Genomic DNA, 20,844 nt, shown 5'->3' on the forward strand with positions numbered 1-20,844 from the left:
AACATCCGGAGAGCACGTAGCTTGTGCATGCGTGCGTCCCCTCATCGAGGTCGTGACATTCGCGCGTCTCACTCTGGTTGCTAGGCTATTTTCTCGCGTCATCAGACACGTCATTGTTCGGTCAAATTTATTCGGCCTTTTCACTTATTCGGCCGAACACCGAAAGTGCTTTTTTTTTTTTTTTTTTTTTTTTTTTTTTTTTTTTTTTTTTTTTTTTTGCTATTTTTGGCCGAATAATTTCGGTTGCCGAACATTCAGTGCATCCCTAGATTTAATGAGGCTTGACAGAGTGTTTGTATTTTACTAAGCTTTATTTAGTGTCGGTATTTTAACCAAACTTTAGAGTGTTTGTAGTTAACCGGGCTTTACAGAGTCTTTGCGTTGAATTGGACTTTAGAGTGTGTTTATTTATTCATTCATTTATTTATTTATTTATTTTATTTGGCCGTACAGAGTGTTTGTATTTAGCTGGCCCGTAAAGAGTGTTTTATTTAACTGGTTTTTACAGAGTGTTTATATTTAAAGGTGCTTTTATAGAGAGTTTATATTTAAAGGATCTTTACAGAGTGTTCATATTTAATGGCGCTTTTATTTAGTGTTTATATTTAAAGGAGCTTTACAGAGTGTTTGTAATACAACCAGGCTTTACATGTTAATATTCCCTGAAGGCATGCTGATTTTACTCTAGCTCAGATGGAGATATGCACTAATGGATTGAGATTATAGGACTCTAGATGTGAGCTGTCAAATGAGCCATTAACCCAAGTCTGTGCCTTTCATGCTCCAGTCACTGCAGCCAAAGGGTAAACCTGAAGCTAAATGCAGCTCAAATAAAACCCTCTGTGAAGCAGTTTACATTTCTTGATGAAAGTACATGAACATGTAGATAAAAACATTGAAATACATTTTTATATGTATTTGGTGTACAACCCCAATTCCAAAAAAGTTGGGACGCTGTGTAAAATGTAAATAAAACAGAATGCAGTGATTTGCAAATTTCATAAACCCATATGCTATTCACAATGGGGCAGCTGTGGCTCAGTTGGTAGAGCGGGTTTTCCACTAATCGTAGGGTTGGCGGTTCGATTCCTGGCCCATATGACTCCACTTGCCAAAGTGTCCTTGGGCAAGACACTGAACCCCAAGTTGCTTCCTATGGCAAGTTAGCGCCTTGCATGGCAGCTCTGCTACCATTGGTGTGTGTGAATGGGTGAATGAGACACAGTGTAAAGCGCTTTGGATAAAAGCACTATGTAAGTGTGCCATTTACAATAGAACATAGAAAACGTATAAAATGTTTAAACTGAAGAAATGTACCATTTTAAGGGGAAAATAAGGTAATTTTGAATTAGATGGCCTCAACACATCTGAAAAAAGTTGGGTCAGGAGCAACAAAAGGCTGGAAAAGCAAGTGTTCCTAAAACAAAACAGCTGGAGGTTAATTGGCAACAGGTCAGTAACATGATTGGGTATAAAAAGAGTATCTTACAGAGGCAGAGTCTTTCACATGTAAAGATGGGCAGAGGTTCACCAATCTGTGAAAAACTGCATCTACAATTTATGGAACAATTTCAGAATAATGTCCCTCAACGTAAAATTGCGAAGACTATGAATAGCTATTTAACCTCCAGTTGTTTCTTTTTAATAACACTTTCTTTTCCAGCCTTTTGTTGCCCCCGTCCCAACTTTTTTGAGACGTGTTGCGGCCATCAAATTCAAAATGACTTTTTTTTTCTTAAAATGGTATTTCCCCAGTTGAAACATTTGATATGTTCTATTGTGAATGATTTATGGGTTTATGAGATTTGCAAATCATTGCATTCTGTTTTTATTTACATTTTACACAACGTCCCAACTTTTTCGAATTGGGGTTGTATATGTGGCATAGTGCTTGTTGCTAGGAAAGAAAGGTGTGTTTTCTGTCCTCAGCCACCTGGTGTGGGAACTTCTGGGTAATGCTGGAGCAGCAGTGTGGTCCTTGCAAAGCTTGATGTCATACCCAAATCACTAAATCCCATCATCCCACTGTCTGTCCCCAGAGACCTCTATTGTCACACACTTGTGTATGTGGTTAATCCTGTGCTTTGCGTCCAGTCATGCAGACATTACTAGAAAACCATTTGAGCGCTTCCATTCTTGGATGCTCTCCGATGGCGATCTACGGCAACATGAAGCCTCTCTGTTGAGACTCGCTGACTCGTGAAGCTCACCCATGCAGGCATTAGCAAGCCTCTCTTGTTTCTGCAGTCCTGGAGTTCCCACAGAGCTCTTATGATAACTCTGTGACTCACATCATGAGAATCTTATCAGTGTCCTTGTGGTTCGCACGGATTATCTAAACAGCGTAGTAGCCATACAACCTATATACAATTTTCATATGCTTCAGTAACTAATATTCCACTCCAGAATTATGTGCACCCTTAAAGAGATTGAGCAGAAATGAAGAACACATGAAATATTTTGAGATTTTTGAGTACATCTTTTATTACACAGTGCCCATTCTTTCGGCAAACACTCCCCCACATTCTAGCGCATTAATATTTGGTGCTGAGAGCAAATTGGATAATAGTCCAGATGTTCAATATAGCTCAAAGTGTTCATACAATTAATGTTTCAGTATATGACCGAATAAGGAGAGCAAGAACGGGCTCTCTAAGGAAAACACATGCCACAACAACTGTAAAAAATTCAATTATATCTTATATACTGTATAAAGTAATGACTATATATTCATCTGAGCTCAAACGGAATCTTTAGTGACTTTTTTTAGCGGTTCTTGGTGTGCTCTCTCTGCACTTCTGCTATGGAGAGCATGTTTTTGTTCTCTTAATTGTGCCATATACAGAAATGTATTATATGCTTGTACACTATCGGTTATATTGAACATCTGGATTATCATGCTTATATAATGTCGAATCAGTGTACACGTTGTACAGTGTTTATTTAATGCTATTCGGTCAGTAACCACACCCTTCTGGGCACTGTGTGAAGTCCCTTAACACCTTAACTAAAACTGGGCAGCTTGGTCAGATTTTTATAGAGCAATAAAAAAAAAAGCATATTTTGTTAGAATCATTTCCAGTATTTCCACTTGGAACAATATTATTAGCGGGTCCAAGTGCTTTCTTTATAACCGTGAAGTAATGGTGTATGTCCATTAAATTGTGCAGTACGTCAAACATCCTGCCCAGTTTATTGTAGTCTACTAGTGCATTGCTGCCTATTTTTGCTATTTTTCCTTATTTCTACGTCACACTATACGTCAGTATAAGGGTCGTAGGGTTTTATACCAGTGTAAACCTGTTTAATGTTAATTCCGTGTTTCTGTTTTGTGCCTTGCAGGATCTGAAAAAGCCGTTTGATAAGGCCTGGAAGGACTATGAGACCAAAGTGTAAGCCATTTAAACTTTCTGCTTCTGAGTGAGAACTGGAAGTGTATAAACACTTTTTTTTTTAAAAAAAGAGAGAAAAAAACAGTAAATGTGTTCATACTGCACATTTTCATGTAGAAGTTAATTATGGCAATAAACCTCATGTTCTCTAAATAATAACATTTTACAGCAATCCTAAGATTAACTCATGAAAGGAAGCACAATGTGACAATTACAGTGTCGGCTTTCCTTTGTGCGGGCGTCATTTTAATGAACGCCGAACTACACTTTACTTCCTTAAAGCCATACTCCAGCACTTTAGATAATTTAACTGTTCATCTCATCACCTCATCTCCTCTTCTCCTATTGACTATCACGCTAATTGTGTTTTATTGTTTCCTTCCTTCAATGTATGAGATTTATGATAGCTTTTATATATTTTCCAAGCAGCAAAGGACATTCTTTACTGAAAGGGTAATACTTTTTCCCTATACCATGCCATTTAAGTAAAGACAGGGTTGCTGTTTATGTGCCATTCAGTTCGAGCTCATTACCGTTTCCCGTCATCAGTCACTTCATTTTGCTTCTGAGAGTTCTGAGAGTGCTTCACGAGATTCCCCCTCCTGGTCCTATCAGCTCTCATTGTCCTTGGGGTTTCTCGAAAATTCCTTAATTTGATCGTTATTGACTTTCTAGATTTCAGTGGACGAAATAATGGAGTTTAAATGCTCCTCGGTGTGCTGCTGATTTGCAAGCACACTCTCCTCGGCATCAGCGCTACAGTTTGACTCGGCTCTGATCCCCGAGCTGTAGGAGAGCTGCCGGCTGACAGCGCAGGTGTCTGTTCAGCACTGTTAAAGGTTTGGAGTAGTAGAGTATTGTTAGTAGATGTCCGACTAAGGAATACCAGAGTCGTAAGAGTGCCCATGCATATGAGCACTGTAGCACAGAGTGAGGGGAGAGGTTTGAAAGAAAGCAAGCCTGAATAACATGATGACCGAAACGATTAACAGATGTTCCAGAAAGGATAAATTAATTGATTAAAGAAGCAGAAACTGTTTATATAAATGTCCCTGTTAGGGCTGCAACTAACATTTATTTTGATGATGATTTTATTTTTCTAATTAATCAGTTAGTTAATTATTTTATAAATATACTAATGCCAATTAATTCATTTTTTTCCTAAAATACTTTTCAGAATTTCACTCAACTAATACTATTACACAGCTCTTAAGTAGGCTTAATTCAATAACAGGATAAGAACTGCAGTACTTATTACTGACAATATGTCATGACTGTATCAAGTGCTTTTATCAACCACTTTTTTCAAATCAGACCTTTTTTCCAGACCTTTTTGCTACAGTGTTTCAGTGTGACCAGTGGTCACAGGCACTGGGAGGCCTGATTTTTGTTCAGTTCTGACCTGTTAAATTCAAAATAAAGGCCAATATACACTGGCTTTTTCGGTAATTGAAGCACATGAACGCTAAATTCATTTTGCTTGTTTGCGCAAGGGGAATCAGTCAGAATGGGCTCGACTTTGCTTTGAGCAAGACTCTTGCCTGGGATCAGGGAATTGACTCCCAACACCTTCGATGTTCACTGAAAACAGGATGGTGACATGACACGCAATATACAGTCAGACCCATGCGTATTTGGACAGTTTTTGCCCCTGTACACAACCACAATGGAAGCAATTAAGATGTGCTTGAAGTGTAGACTTTCAGCTTTAATACAAGGGGTTTAACAAAAAGGAATTAGGAATTATAGCCATTTGGGGTCCCTTCATTTTCACAGGCCCAAAAGTAATTGGACAAACCTAATCATAAATATTAGGATTATTTTTCATACTTGGATGAAAATCCTTTGCAGTCAATGACTGTCTGAAATCTGTAACCCATGGATGACATCTACAACCCATGGATGCCTTCATAAATGTAAATACGGACGGTTTACCTCAAGATTCGCCTCGATTGCTTCATTTCAAATCCATTGTGGTGGTGTGCAGAGGCAAAATTGTGAAAATTGTGTCACTGTCCAAACACTTATGGACCTGGCTGTATATTTAAAAATATATGCTGTATACGTACACATTAAGAAAATAGTGATGTAGCATTTAATGCTGTATCACTACTTTATAAGGTAATTGATTGAAATAGCTGCAATGCTTGTGGTGTGAAGTGGCATAGTGCAATCAGTGTGCTTCATATCATAGACCAACTAATCAATAATAAAATTCGATGCCAACTACTTTTAGCAACTTTTTATTGATTTTGTCAAGTAGTTTCTGGAGGATGGTCATTGTAATTCTTTTCTGGACTAATTGTTTGTAAAATCTGCCTAGCCTTTGTAAATTTGGAAGTGCTTTCAGTGAGCCCTTCTTGTCTTAAGAGCCACTGCATCTGGTAGGAAATTGCTTTTCTGTTGGCAGTGTATCTAGTAAACCTGAGGTTACTAAACAGTTGACATTTCCAGCTGTTTTTAGAAGTGATTTGGGAGCATGTGTGTGGTCGGCTGTTCTCAACTTTACAATCTGTCTGTAGTCTGCTTACTTTGCTAAAGATGCTACATTGCCAACACATGCTATCACACCACTCTATAAACCGATCCACTCTTTTGTCATTTGCTATTTCCATTCCCTATATAGCTTTTTTTCCCCCTTTATCAGTTTGGCTTTGGGTTTTGTCAAAGTTGTTGACAAATTGGTAAAAACCCGCTGGGCTTTACACTCGCAGGCAGAGGATCCAGAGGTGGCCATCTTGAGTCTGATTTATGATGGATGTTAATGGTTACAATTAATGGCTTTCTACCTTTTTCTGTCTGTCAACAAATGTTTCCCTCTTTGTTCAGTTTAATATAGCACAACAAATGGAAAATATGCAAGGATAGTGCATTTATGGGTCATCTGCAATGTCAGTTTAAATACATAACCTCGTCTTTTTGCTTGAGGTTTACACCATGTTGGAAAATGGGGTGAAAATGGCAATACTATTACAGCAAGTAATAAATAAAGGTTCTTTGTAATTGAAACAAAACCTGATCTGAGAGTCCAGTGTTGCTGTGTCAGATTTTTGTATATAGAAAAGAATACCTTGGATGGAAAAATCTCTCCTGAAGCACATTACTACAGTCATGTGAAAAAATAAGTACACCCCATGGAAATTGTGGGGGGTTTTCGACATATTTGGAAAAGCAAACATTTGATCCTCTTTGAAACATTGCCTATTAATAAAGGTGATGCACTCTATCAAATGACATAAAATTGACACCTTCAGATCCATAAAAGTTCAGTGGAACCTGTCTTAATTATACCCCTCTCATACCTAGTGGCTGGTTTCCTTTGTTATTGAGGTGTGTGGTGTCATCATGCCAAGATCTAGAGTTCTATAAAGCCTTCAGAAAAAATGCCTATGAGTCTGGCAAGGGATTTAAAAAGATCTCCAAATGATTTGAAATACATAATTCCACTGTAAGGAAAATAAACTACAAATGCCGCAGATTTTAAACTGGCCGGCCCAGCAAATTCAGCCCAAGAGCAGACTGTCTGATGCAAAAAAAAGTCTCCAAGAACCCCAAAATTTCATTACGGGATCTGCTAGTAAGTCTTGCAACAAGCATGCACTTGTCAAAGTGCATGCTTTTTCAATCAGAAATAGATTGCACAAATTTGACCTGCATGGGAGGCATGCCAGGAAAAAGCCTTTGCAAGACTACAGTTTGCCAACGAGCATGTAGGCAAAGACCAAGCCTTTTGGAATAATGTATTCTAGACAGACAAATCAAAGATAGTTGTTTGGAATTTATATATTTCTGTAAAGCTGCTTTGGGGCAATGTCCATTGTTAAAAGCGCTTGCTTACAAAAAAAAAGCGCTTACAAATAAAACTGAATTGTTTTGCCACAGTAACAGCAGACATGTTTGGTGTAGACTAAAGACAGCTTTTCAGGAGAAGCACCTCATACCAACTGAAGCACGGTGGTGGAAATGTTAGGGTTTGGGGTTACTTCTCTGCCCCAGGACTGGACAGCTTACATTCATTGATTCAACTATGAATTCTGCATTGTATCAGAATGCTTGAAGATAATGTGAGGCCGTCTGTCCAAAAGATGAAGTTGAACCTTTCAAAAGGATAATGATCCTAAGCACACTAGCAAATCCATCAAGGAATGGCTCAAAAAGAAGAATTGGAGTATTATGGAATGGCCTAGTCAAAGCCTGGATTTGAATCACATTGAAATGTTGTGGGGGGGATTTGAAATGGATCTGTACATTCAAGAAATCCCTCAAACATCTTACAACTGAAATATTATTGCATTGAAGAGTGGTCAAAAATTCCAGCAAGCCTGGTGGACAATTATGCAAAATGGCTACAAGAATTTATTTCTGCTATAGTAGGCAATACTAGCTTCTGAGGCCAAGGGTCTACTTACTTTTTCCACAGACGAATATCATGTTTTGATTATCTTTCTGTTGAATAAATGATTGAAAAAGCTCATTTTTCTTGTTGTTTTGCTCAAGTATATCAACTTCATTAATAGGCACTGTTTCAAAGATGATCAAATGTTTGCTTGTCCAAATATGTCAACAAAAAAAAGGACAACAACTTTCATGGGGTGTACTTATTTTCTCACAACTGTATAGACATATTGAGTTCTATAGCTTAGTATGTGTGTATTCACATTGAGGAATATCTAAATTGCATCCAGACAGAAAAAAGTGGTATTGATGAATTCTTCTGGCAAGGGACATTACAACCAGCATGGTGACACACTTGTGTGTGATTGAGAGTGTGAATGTGTACGCATGGTGCCGTTCTATATAGACTCTGGATCCATCACCACGCTGAACAGAATAGGGATATTTTAAAATAAATAAATAAATAAATAAATTCAGTGATCCCTTGCCTGAAGTAGAAAGCCCTAACTCCATCATTGATGCTAACTCTGGAATCCTGTGACTTTTTGACTTTCCTTTTTATGAAGGAAATGCTACGTCCATAAAGTAGGACACTTGTGCTACTGGAGCATCTGTAAGGATTGCTCTGTTTCACGAGTAGTGTCTTATAATGATGTAAATGTGCACGTGTGTGTAGAGTTCAGGTTTTAAGAAGTCATTTTGTGCTCCTTGCAGCACCAAGATTGAGAAGGAGAAAAAGGAGCACGCCCGACAGCACGGAATGATCCGGACGGAGATCAGCGGGGCCGAGATAGCAGAGGAGATGGAGAAGGAGCGGCGCTTCTTTCAGCTTCAGATGTGTGAGGTAAGTAGCTGCAAGAACATTGAGAGATACTGAGCAGAAGGAGAATGTGTACGTTCTTTTATTAAAGTCTCTGTAAAGGCTAAATGGCATGTTAAATTGTGCAACAGAGCATACTTAGACAAGCTTAGGGAATCACTTTATTTCCTCAAAAGTAATTTTCCGCTCAGCTTTACTTCAAGATTACGGTTTTCTTATGTTTGTTCTGACATATTCGCTCGGTCTGACGGTTTTTGATTTCAGTACCTACTCAAAGTGAATGAGATTAAGATCAAAAAGGGCGTGGATCTACTGCAGAACCTCATCAAGTATTTCCATGCACAATGCAAGTAAGTATCCGTTTTCTAAGCTAAACATAATTCAGCTACGTCTCAACTGAAAGGCCAACATCAGTCTTTCTTTTGCAGCCGACAGTAAGAAGATAGTGATCAAAAATGAGCTTTTGATTAATAAACAAGGGATACAAATAAAAACCTTGTGCAGCTAAGTCAGTTAAAATGTTCATAGCACCAGTTTTATAGACCAAATATCAGCCATTAAGGGTGTGATGATGATATTTTCATTGTTTATTCCATGTGTAGTCACACCACGCTGTGTGTATGCAGATTCATTCTGCCCTGAAGTCGTTTAAAAGCAAGCTTCAGTGAGAAAGGACGTCTCATGTGGCTTATTGGAGATTCTGTTTGATTTAATAAGGTTTGGGCAATTAGCATCGGTCAGTTCTGAGCAGAATTTCCTCCCCCTTCCAAAACCAAGACTAAATTATCGGCACTGGAAGGAGCAGTGTTGCCAGGTGTGTGGTTTTCCCACAGAATTGCATTTAAAAAAAATATATATTATTGTTATTGTTATTCACAGATCGAGCTTGGGCCTTTTGCTGAAGTGCCATCAGTCTAAATATGTCTACAACCATGCTAACTAAGTGTGATTTCCTCACATAGTGAATGTCAGGCTTGGGTCAAGTTGTTGAATGGCTGTGTGCTGTAACAAAACGGACACAAGCCTAATCAATTCAGTGCATTATCAGATCCCGACTCCCCAAATGTCCGTGATGTTCCAGCACCATGGAATCTTTAAATGCAGCTTTACTTGTGGTTGAGTTCCAAGCAAAAGAGAACCATTCAGTTTTTGGAAGCAAGTAGTTTTCAAAACTATGTGTAATAAAAATGTGAAAATAAATAAATAAATAAATCACCACATGAAGGGTTTTCCTAGGCACATACCAGAAAACCAGAAAATCAAAGAACACCCACACAAAAACTACATATACAAAGTGCAATCAATATCGGAACACACATCTCAAGTATTCAGGGTTCCCCCAATTCAAATGCCAAATTAGAAAAATGTATTTTCAGCTGAGACTTAAAAAATCTCCACTGATGGGGCCAAGCGAATATAAAGAGGGAGATTATTCTATAATTTAGTGGCAAGTACAGAGAATACCCGATCTACTTTGACTTGTGCTTAGACCGAGGAGCAGCCAACAACATTTGCTTTGTAGACCTCAGTGGCCTTGACGAAATATAAAGGCTTAGGAGATCTGTGATATAATGTGGAGCCAAGCTATGTACTGCTTTAAAAACAAGTAATAGAATCTTAAAATCAATTGAACCGACAGCCAGTGAGGAGATGATGATGACACAGGTGTAATATGCTCCCTATTTATTTATTTATTTATTTATGCCAATCAGTAGCCTCGCTGCACCATTCTACGCAAGCTGTAGGCGGGATAGTTTCCGCTACATGCAGAGTCCTGCATAAAGAGAGTTGCCATAGTCCAATGTAGATGTAATAAAAGCATGCCTAACCTAATTTTGCCCGTTCCAAACTGCTCTTGTCTATACTGATGGATTTATTTCGCTTGCATTATCGCTTGAAAAAGAAGCGCAACAAAAGACGAGGAAAGCGTGGAGGCTGTTTAGCAAGGAAAGCACAGTCTGGCTGTTGAAACTACTCTTCACTTGGCTTTTACTACTCAAGCATGGCTTTTACCCGTGCTCCCTGCACAGACTCTGCCAGTACTTCTGCGTTTCCTGAAGAGAATGCAGAGACAGAGTGGGCAGATAGAATATCGCTTTCTAGGTATTTGGAGTTTTTGGCATCAACACCAACACAGTCGTCTAACTCTACTTTATACTACATAACCACTATTAAAACCACTGACAGGAGAAGTGCATTAAATTGAATATCTCGTTACAATGACACCTGTCAAGGGGCTGGATATTTTAGGCAGCAAGTGAACAGACAGTTCTCGAAGTTGACGTGTTGGAAGCAGGAAAAATGGGCAAGTGTAAGGATCTGAGCATCTTTGACAAAGGCCAAATTGGGATTGATAGACAACTGGGCAGGTTTTGTGGAATGTTCCCAGTATGCAGTGGTTAGTACCTACCAAAAGTGGTCCAAGGAAGGATAACCGCTGTACCAGCGACAGGGTCATGGGCGCCCAAGGCGAGCACATTTTGTGTGTCAAATCCACTTTGCCAAGCTCCCTCTCTCTCACATACATACATCAGACCCATTGGGAGAAAAGCTTGAAGTGAAAAGGTTCCTGGATCAATACTGTCCATTTGCGAAGATGCATGCCAAAAATATTCCTGTTATTCTCCACTAGTGTGACAGAAGACAGATATTTTCCACATTAAGATGTTCGACTTGGCCTCATCCTGTAGGTTTTGGCCAATTATTTTAGAAGTCAGGTGAAAAATGCTATTCGCGGAATAGAGATTTTTTAGACCATTAGACTGAGTGTGTGTGTGTGTGTATGTGAGATAGTTGGCAGGATGTTAGTGGAGGTTTAATGCTAATGTGATGTGGTATTTTTACACCTGATTGTACATCTTGTCTCACAGTTTCTTTCAGGATGGCCTAAAGGCTGTGGACAACCTGAAACCCTCTATAGAGAAACTGGCCACTGATCTGCATTCGGTGAGCAGAGCATGTGCATAGCTGTGTGTCAATGGTTCCTGGTCAAAGCATATAATTATGTGTTATTAATTAATTATTAACAATAGTAGTACATTGGCCTCGTTGCTGATTTGGCCTTCTGTTTTAGATCAAGCAGGCTCAGGATGAGGAACGCCGGCAGCTCACACAGTTACGAGACGTGCTGAAGACGGAGCTTCAGGTGGAGCAGAAAGAGGTAAGGCCAGCTTCATTGTGCCCAATGTATAGTGAATGTAAGTTTTTATTTGGTTGTACGTCATGCACACTGATTTTACATGACTTTAAGTCAGGCTTAAATTAATGTAGAATATCATTTAAGGTAAAATAATAACAAATACAAACCGAGGACTATCTGGAATAGTTGACTCTGGAAGCTCTTTACCTCAAACCGCCAGCGTTAGTAGCTCATGTAATCCTTAAACATTAAGAGATTACATGCTCTTAATTCAAATGTAAACAACCTTCTTAACTCTGAGTAGCCACTGAGTAGCCAAGAGATTTAGAGTTTAGATAACTGTGCCATGCGTTTGTCTTGTTTGTGTAATTGTTATTGTAAAACATGCTGTGTTTAAATTGTCTGATGGAAAGCTTTTTTCTTTTCTTTAATGCCTCCGTCCTTTGCCAACGAAGTCTAGGAGAGTAAGTGCCCGATTGATGTCCATTTTTTGTGAAGAAAGGTTCAGGGGTGGGAGACCACAAAGCTCTGACCTCCTGTACCTTTCTTTTTGTTGTTGTTGTTCATGTACAGAGGTGCCTACTGTTCAACTGTAGTGTTTTTGATTTTCTAAATAAGCAGGACAGAATCAAATTCAGCCAGCACAAAAGCCAGTTAACTGAAGGGGAAAGGACGTAAGCCGTCAAGAGTGTATTTGTCGTTACCTTCGCATTGCACAAACTTTATTTTGATGGACTTTAATCTGTGAATTCGCAAAACCTTGGACTTGTAAACCGATAGAAAACCAAAGGGCGAATATTTTGCATTTCTTTGTCAATAAGCAGGTAATTCACTGTGCAGTGCATCACCATTTGTATTGCATTTTTTCCCCCCAATGTACTGAACTATTTCTCGATCCTGTTGGGCAGAAAAGATGTTTGCTGTTTTCTTTTCATGTCCCTAATAAAAGGTTAAACGTTGTTTTGTTTAGGTTTTTCTCCTAAATTCTGCATACTTGAATATTTTATTAAAGTATATAATTAACACCAGTCATGGGCTGGACATTTTTTTTTTTTTTTTTGTAACAGTTGTATGAATTAAGCTTAAGCACTCATCTGGTTCCTTATAAATCTAAACATTTCTGCAGATTGCAGTTAAATACACGTTCAAACAATACACATTTCATCATTTACGCCGTTAGCATGGAGCCACCCCATCCACTGACATGCGCTAGGGTTTTAATTGTAAGGTTAAGTGTTTTTTTTTTTTTTTCCTACCTGCTAGGATTTTCTTGTTCGCTTGCAATGTTGGCACCTCTGCATGAAGTTTGAAAAATAGTCCCACTGATTAATATCTGAAGCCTCATAAAGATTAAAGAAAGATTATGTATCCATGGTGTGTGTTGAAGTGCAGAAATCAGACTTAGTTTCATGTGCTATTTCTTTTCCACATATTCCTGCCCTAACTAATGACATTTCCTTGTGGTTTAAAGTGTTTTAAATTCATATCAAATAACCGTCTCTTTTAGTGATCTTGCACATATTTCATTCCATTAAAAAGCACTTTTGAAATCTTAGTCTGGTACTGCACTCTAAAGCTTTACTACTTTCCCTAAGTTTGTAAATGTGTTTGTGAATGCGGTCGCCTCTCTGGGGGTTCTGGGACATCCACTGTGGCAGTTTCCTCAAATGAAGTGACCGCATCAGTTTTGTCCTTTCCTTTGACCCTGGGAATAACCACTTCCTGTCCTTTTTAAAAAAAGAAAAAAAATGTACATCTACATACATCTTTATTCTGCTTTGTAGGATTCCCAGGTGCGGCAGAGCACCACTTACAGTCTGCACCAGCCGCAGGGGAACAAGGAGCATGGCACAGAGCGCAGTGGGAACCTGTACAAGAAAAGCGATGGGTGAGTGGGTTAACTTTGTCAAAATGTCACGCAGGACACGAGTGCATTATTCATTATCATCATCATCATCATCATCATCATCATGAAAGCCTTAAAACGTCATTTAACTGAAGTAATGGACTGACGGTCAGTGGCAGTGTGATGACTCTTCCTGTTTCCTGTCTCCAGTTTACGGAAAGTGTGGCAGAAGAGGAAGTGCACAGTGAAGAACGGCTACCTGACCATCTCGCATGGGACGGTAAGCCAGCTAAGCGTTGATAAACTTCATATTTACTCTCTTTCTTTTACCCCTCACTTTATCTTTGTATCCCACTTTCACATCTTCCAAAAGCAGATCGTTTTCTCTCACTGTTTACTTTTTGTCTTGGAGACTGGAGCGTGTATTGAGTAATGCTGCAAGCTTGTTCTGTTTCTTTCTGCTTGGAATTTTCCCACTTTTCCCAGAAAAAGGAAAAGAAAGAAACAGAGCCGCACCTACTTTTAGAACATGCAGAAGCGTGGCTTTTTGTAACTTCACTATGCCGTCAAATCCTCGATAGAGAACTTCAAAAGGAATAAGAAGTTTCCTCACAAAAAGAGAATCATGAGAAACTGATATAGAAGTTTACATATTGTATTCAAGTCTCCCTCATTATTAATTCTTTTTACTGTCTCTCTCTCTCTTTTATTTGTGCTTACAGCCAAACAGACCACCAGCCAAGCTCAATCTCCTAACCTGCCAGGTCAAACACAACCCAGACGAGAAGAAAAGCTTTGACCTCATCTCACGTATGACGATCCACTGACACACAGAAACACACTCAAACATGGGCTGAAATGTGTGGAAACAGACTTCCTTCCCTGTCCTCCTTCAGCTCTGTAAACCTGCACAGTAGCTCATCTCAAAGTCTTACAAAGGCTCAGTTTTACATTTAACTCGGGTATACAGAGTCGTTTCTAAACCCAAATGGGTAGGAGCTTGGATGAAAGGGATCTGCACTGTACCACTATAGCACAATACCCTATCGCATTTTTCTTTTTTTTTCCACATCTCTCAAAATATTACATCTGTACAGGCGTCAGAAAAGTCATGATGATCAGAGTTGGCAGTTTCAGAGCTGTAAGACAAATCACTGGTTTATACTGATGTGCTCATTCTAATGTGTTATCATTACTATAGTACCAACTTGCATGGGGACTAGTATGATGGATGCACCACATAAATGGATTTAACATTATATGTACACACTAGTCAGTTGTATCATTAAATCCACTGACAGATGACGTGAGTAACATTGATTATCTAATTACAGTGGCAGCTGTCAAAGGGTGGGATATACAGTTGCAATCAAAATTATTAAACCCCCATTGCAAATCAGGTTTATTGTCAGAATGTACAGACTTTCAGCTGTTTGCAGTGAACAAATCAAACAAAAACAATTGAAATAGTTCAACACAATGAATGCTTCAAGTGATTTCCCCAAATTCAACTGAAAATGCAACTTATAATGTCATCTCCAGTCTCAAAATTATTCAACCCCTTCATGGCAAGCATCTTTGGTACTTAGTAGAGCACTGTTTTGTTGTTATGACCTGCTGCAAACGAGATGCAGAGCTTCTGGCAGCGTTCCTGAGGAATCTTAGCCCATTCCTCATGAGCAATGGTCTCCAGTTCAGTAATATTCTTGGGTTTGCATGCTTCAGCCACCTTCTTCAAATCCCACCACAGATTTCATATGGGGTTCAAGTCAGGTGACTGTGATGGCCCTGTCGAATCTTCCAGGACAACTTCTGCAACCAAGTCTTGGTGGAATTTGAGGTGTGCTTGGGATCATTGTCCTGTTGGAAGGTCCATTGACACCCAAGCTTCAGCTTCCTCACAGACGGCATGACGTTTTCTCCTAGGATTTCCTGATACTTCAATGAATCCATCATACCTTCCACATGCTGCAGGTTTCCAGTGCCAGAGGATGCAAAGTAGCCCCAAAGCATCACCGAGCCACCACCATGCTTGACTGTGGACAGAGTGTTCTTTCTTTATTCTTCTTCCAACAGACATACCGCTGATCCATCGTGCCCGAAAAGTTCCACTGAATAGTTGCATCAGATGTGCTTGAGACAACACCTGTTTTTGCATATTTGTGCTGTTGTGAGGGTTTCTGTTTAGGGAGTTGAATGATTTTGAGACTGGAGATGACATTATAAGTTGCATTTTCAGTAGAATTTGGGGAAACCACTTGAAGCATTCAATGTGTTGAACTATTTCAATTGCTTTTGTTTGATTTGTTCATTGCAAACAACTGAAAGTCTGTAAATTTTGACAATAAACCTGATTTGCAGTGGAGGTTGAATAATTTTGATTGTAACTGTATTAGGCAGCAAGTGAACAGTCAGTTCTCGAAGTTGTTGTGTTGGAAGCAGGACAAAAGGGATAGTGTAAGAATCTGAGCGACTTTGATAATGGCCAAACTGTGATGGCTAGACAGTGGGTCAGAGAATCTCCAAAACAGCAGGTCTTGTGAGGTGTTCCCGGTATGCAGCGTTTAGTACCTACCAAAAGTGGTCCATGGAAGGACAACCAGTGAACAGGGTCATGGGCGCCCAATGCTCATTGGTGTGCGTGGGGAGCGAAGGCTAGCTTGTCCGATCCCACAAAAGAGCTACTGTAGCACAAATATAGCTGTTATGGAGGGTAATGGTAACATGTCATTGTTGCATCATAAGCTGCCATGTCAACATGAACAATATGATATATGTTTGTCAGTCTTGAGACACATGGTTTAAGGAATGTTATACAGTGATTTATAACAGTGCAAGCATAATGCTGAGGAATTCAGGTTAAGGGTTTTGTGCCTTTCTCATAGCCCTGGTGCTTTTTTTTTTTAACCAAGAATTTTTTTTTTTTAACATAACACTCGAGTAAAAACAGTTGTTATATATAATTAGGGACTTTTAGTTTTATATACATGTGTTTATGATGTGTGTGTGTGGGCACAGCATGACTATGTGAAATAAACAGTAATTTTATTATCACTTTCCTTCTTCTCACACTCGCTTTCCCTCCCTCTCTCCCCTCTTACTGTCCTTCCATCTCACAGATGACCGAACGTATCACTTTCAGGCAGAGGATGAGCCCGAGTGCCAAATGTAAGCATGTGTGTGTTTTCTGCACCGAAAGTAAACCTTTCATAGTGCATTTCTTTTTCCCGGCCTCCTAATTACATTCATCCAAATCCATTACTGTCTCGTTCCTCTCCACTCACGCTCTCTTCCTGCGTTTCTTCCTCTGCTTCATCTCTGTTTCAGATGGATCTCGGTGCTGCAGAACAGTAAGGAGGAAGCACTTAACAACGCCTTTAAGGGAGACCAGCACGTGGGCGAGAACAACATCGTTCAGGAGCTGACCAAAGCCATCCTGGGCGAGGTCAAACGCATGACTGGCAACGACGTCTGCTGTGACTGCGGTGCTCCCGGTGAGCGACTCGTAAACGGCTTGGAATTACTAGACAGAGGGGGAGATTTACAAGAGGAGGTTCAGGATGTCTGAATGAATCAGAGCAGGAAAATGGACAAGTATTGCAAAAGACTGTAAGCTGAAACGACTCAGCTTGTTTAATGAGGGTGATGTAGATATATTTCTGATTGTATCCAGTAAACTCCCTCAGTGCTTTCAGCTGTTGTTGTAGGGCTTTTTAAAATGCTCTCAGTGGAGGCCAGAATGTTCACAACCTCTTTGTATAACCAGCAACTGATTTGCATACCACAGTGGTGTGGAACTAAAGATATTTTACTTAATCAACTACAGTGATGACTTACATAAGTATTCACCCTCTTGAACTTTTCCACATTTTGTATTACTACAACCTGGAAGTGAAATGGAATTATTTGGGATTGTCATGATTCTATGCAAAATAGACCATAATAGTGAAGTGGGTGGAAAAATCCATATAATTAATACATCTATTTATAATTTGTAAGTGTTCTCCTCAGGCACAGATGCCTAGTGGTTAGCAGCTTTGCCTCGCACCTGCAGGATTGGATGTTCGAATCTCACCTCTGCCCTGTGTGCACGGAGTTTTCACGTTCTCCCCGTGCTTCGGGGGTTTCGGCCGGGTACTCCAGTTTCCCCCCCAGTCCAAAGACATGTGTTGTAGGCTGATTGGCATTTCCAAATTGCCCGTAGTGTGTGAATGGGTGTGTGATTGTGCCCTGCGATGGGTCGGCACCCCGTTCAGGGTCTACACTGCCTTGTGCCCTGAGTTCCTTGGGATAGGTTCTAGGCTCCCCTGTGACCCTGTGTAGGATATGCTGTATGGAAAATGCATGGATGGTTGGATGGAAGTGTTCTCCTCCTTTTACAGTGAAACCACTAAATAAATTCTGGTGCAAGCAGTTGTTATCAGACATCACATAATTGGTTGAATGCGTGAAATAAAGGTTTTCTCAATCTCAGTATGGATACACCTGTTCCTGGAAGGCCCCGGAGTTTGTTGGAGAACATACAGGATTTAAAAAAACATGTCAAGAAGACCAAACAGCAATCAAAACAAGCCTGTGGAAAACGTTCTGGAAAAGTAACAATACGGGTTTGGTAATAAAAAATATGGCAAACTTTCCACATCCGGTGGAACACAATTACATCCATTATTAAAAAAATAGTATGAACATGGCACAACTTTAACTGTACCTAGAGGAGGCTGTCCATTAAAAGTCTGTGCCCAGGTAAAGATCAAGAGGAAGGTGAATACTTATGCAAAGCATGGTACATCACAAAATCATGTGGTCATAGCCTCCTATTTTAAAAATTGTCCTCTTTTGTCAAACATTATGGACCGTGTCTTTTCTCCAGGTCCCACATGGCTGTCCACCAACCTGGGAATTCTGACCTGCATAGAATGCTCCGGGATCCACCGAGAGTTGGGCGTGCACTACTCCAGAATTCAGTCCCTCACGCTGGATGTCCTCAGCACATCAGAACTCTTGGTTGGTGGTTCATTTTTCCTTTTTTAAAAACATGTTTGTAAGTGTTCAAGTCGAGGTATTTCACATTGACCTTATGACTGATATGGAATCATTACATCAAATGAAAGAGATTAAAAGATGAATCAGATGATAGATCAGATTGTCAGATTTCATCTCTTGATATTTACATTTAGATGTATTACCACCCAATTTTTAGGTGATGTTCGTATACCAGTGGTTTCTTTCTTTTTCAGGACATTCCTGACATTCCTGTATTGGCAATGCCAAATGCTTGTGCAGTGGCTCTGATCGATTTTCCCTCTTTTCTCACCTTCAAAATGACTTGCTTTTCTCCCATAGACAGCTCTCTGGTCTTCATTTTGGTTTATCCTTTTTTTAAATAACAAGTGCAGTCTTCACAGGCAAAACCTAGGGCTCAAACCAAGAATAGACATTCAGAGCTGTTAATTCTTTAAACAGTCACTTTAACAGGCCACACCTGGACAGTAAGAAACACCTGTCAGTTACATGGTCCAATATTTTTAATTGCTTGAAAAAATGGGTGGGTTCAAACAAAAGGTGCCATGTTTTAAGATGTTTAAAACATCTAGATGTAAATGTGAGGAAATGAAAGCTGTAATTCTGATATATCGTCTCATATTCAACTTTTGATTACAAACCAAAATGTCTTCAATGTATAGCGGGAAAAAAAGAATGGTCCTTGCTGTTCCAATACTTTTGGAGGGGTGGTATATTGAAAATTATTTTTTATTCCCCCATAATTACATCTTGTTTGGTCTGAGAATAATAAAAGCTTTACTAAAAAAACCCCATAAACTATGGATAAGTAGATGATGATGGAAAAGCACCACTGTGGTAGCCCTTTGTTTACTTATGTGTGTGTGTGTATGTGTGTGTGTGTGTGTGTGTGTGTGTGTGTATATATATATATATATATATATATATATATATATATATATATATATATATAATGTGTGTGTGCATGTGCGTGTGTCTCCTGCAGCTGGCCAAGAATGTGGGGAATGCTGGATTTAACGAGATCATGGAGGCGTGTCTGAGTGCGGAAGATATGGTCAAACCAAATCCTACCAGTGACATGTAAGTGATGCTCTCACTTTCTCTCTCCGTTTCTGTCTGTGCGTGTTTACAGCGGTCACTGTGGATGGATTATGTAGCCAGAATGTTATTGTGCAATATTTTCAGACTTTTGGATAGTACTTGGTCTCACATGGTATACACATTTGTACGGACATGTGATATAAATAGATTTTAATTTCACTCTGGAGTACTAACTAGAATATTACCATAAGCTATCCCACATGGATTTTGAAGGAAAAATCATTGGGGGGGAAAAAAAACGCAGGGCACAAATAAACAAAAGACAACATGTATCTGTATGTCAGTGCATTGTGTCCATGACTTTCCCATCACAGGGACTTTGTACCATTTCTGTAGCTGTTCATGTGGCACTTAAAGCATAAAGCAGCCTTAACGAAGTATTCTACAACCCCACAACCTTATGAGAAGCCATTTTCCTGCATTTTTTTAAGGCAACTGCCTTTTTAGTTTCGGGAATGGGAAAATAAATAGTATTTAAAAATGTTGTCCAGCCTTTGTGTCGTTTATATCAGTGTCCAAACACTAGTACTGTACAGTGTCAGAGGTCCAGAGCTTTGGCATTTGCTGGACCCTTTTATTTTTAGTTTTTGCATTCACAAGTGTTTTTTGCATTCACAGTAACCTCTGCTTCCCTCTGTCTCTCAGGCAGGCCAGGAAAGACTTCATTACAGCCAAATACACAGAGAAACGCTTTGCTCGTAAGAAAAGCCCAGACACTGCATCCAGACTGCACACCTTGTGTGATGCAGTGAAGGCCCGCGACATCTTCTCCCTCATCCAGGTCTACGCTGAGGGAGTGGAGCTAATGGAGCCCATTCCTCTCGCCAATGGGCATGTGAGTCTTCCCTGATGCTTTCTGATTGACTAAACAAGTTCCTGGTTTAGAAATATTAGGGGGAAAGGAGGGGCACGGTGGCTCAGTTTTTAGCAAGTTTGCCTCGCACCTCCAAAGGAGATCCCCCATGCTTTGGGGATTTCCTTAGGGTACTCCGGTTTCCTCCCCCAGTCCAAAGACATGTGATGTAGACTGATTGGCATTTCTAGTATGCCCTGTGATGGGTTGGCACCCTCTCCAGGGTGTTCCCCACCTTGTACCTCGAGTTCCCTGGGATAGGCTCCAGCCTTGCCG

At 39.8% G+C, this 20,844-nt stretch overlaps 1 protein-coding gene across 4 annotated transcripts in view; it reads left to right on the plus strand.

Moving 5' to 3' along the window:
• asap2a (ArfGAP with SH3 domain, ankyrin repeat and PH domain 2a) overlaps window positions 1-20,844 on the plus strand; it is an 87,429-nt gene that overhangs the window by 55,814 nt on the left and 10,771 nt on the right. For all 4 annotated transcript variants that reach the window (XM_053633502.1, XM_053633503.1, XM_053633504.1 and 1 more), the window contains exons 5-17: window positions 3,343-3,392; window positions 8,502-8,631; window positions 8,872-8,957; window positions 11,478-11,553; window positions 11,681-11,767; window positions 13,531-13,634; window positions 13,803-13,872; window positions 14,315-14,402; window positions 16,712-16,760; window positions 16,920-17,086; window positions 18,463-18,596; window positions 19,600-19,694; window positions 20,361-20,550. In XM_053633502.1, the coding sequence (XP_053489477.1) occupies window positions 3,343-3,392; window positions 8,502-8,631; window positions 8,872-8,957; window positions 11,478-11,553; window positions 11,681-11,767; window positions 13,531-13,634; window positions 13,803-13,872; window positions 14,315-14,402; window positions 16,712-16,760; window positions 16,920-17,086; window positions 18,463-18,596; window positions 19,600-19,694; window positions 20,361-20,550 (1,326 nt within the window). The remainder of the gene's footprint in view (window positions 1-3,342; window positions 3,393-8,501; window positions 8,632-8,871; window positions 8,958-11,477; window positions 11,554-11,680; window positions 11,768-13,530; window positions 13,635-13,802; window positions 13,873-14,314; window positions 14,403-16,711; window positions 16,761-16,919; window positions 17,087-18,462; window positions 18,597-19,599; window positions 19,695-20,360; window positions 20,551-20,844) is intronic.

Source organism: Ictalurus furcatus, chromosome 9 (genome assembly GCF_023375685.1).
Source record: "Ictalurus furcatus strain D&B chromosome 9, Billie_1.0, whole genome shotgun sequence".
NCBI lineage: Eukaryota > Metazoa > Chordata > Actinopteri > Siluriformes > Ictaluridae > Ictalurus > Ictalurus furcatus.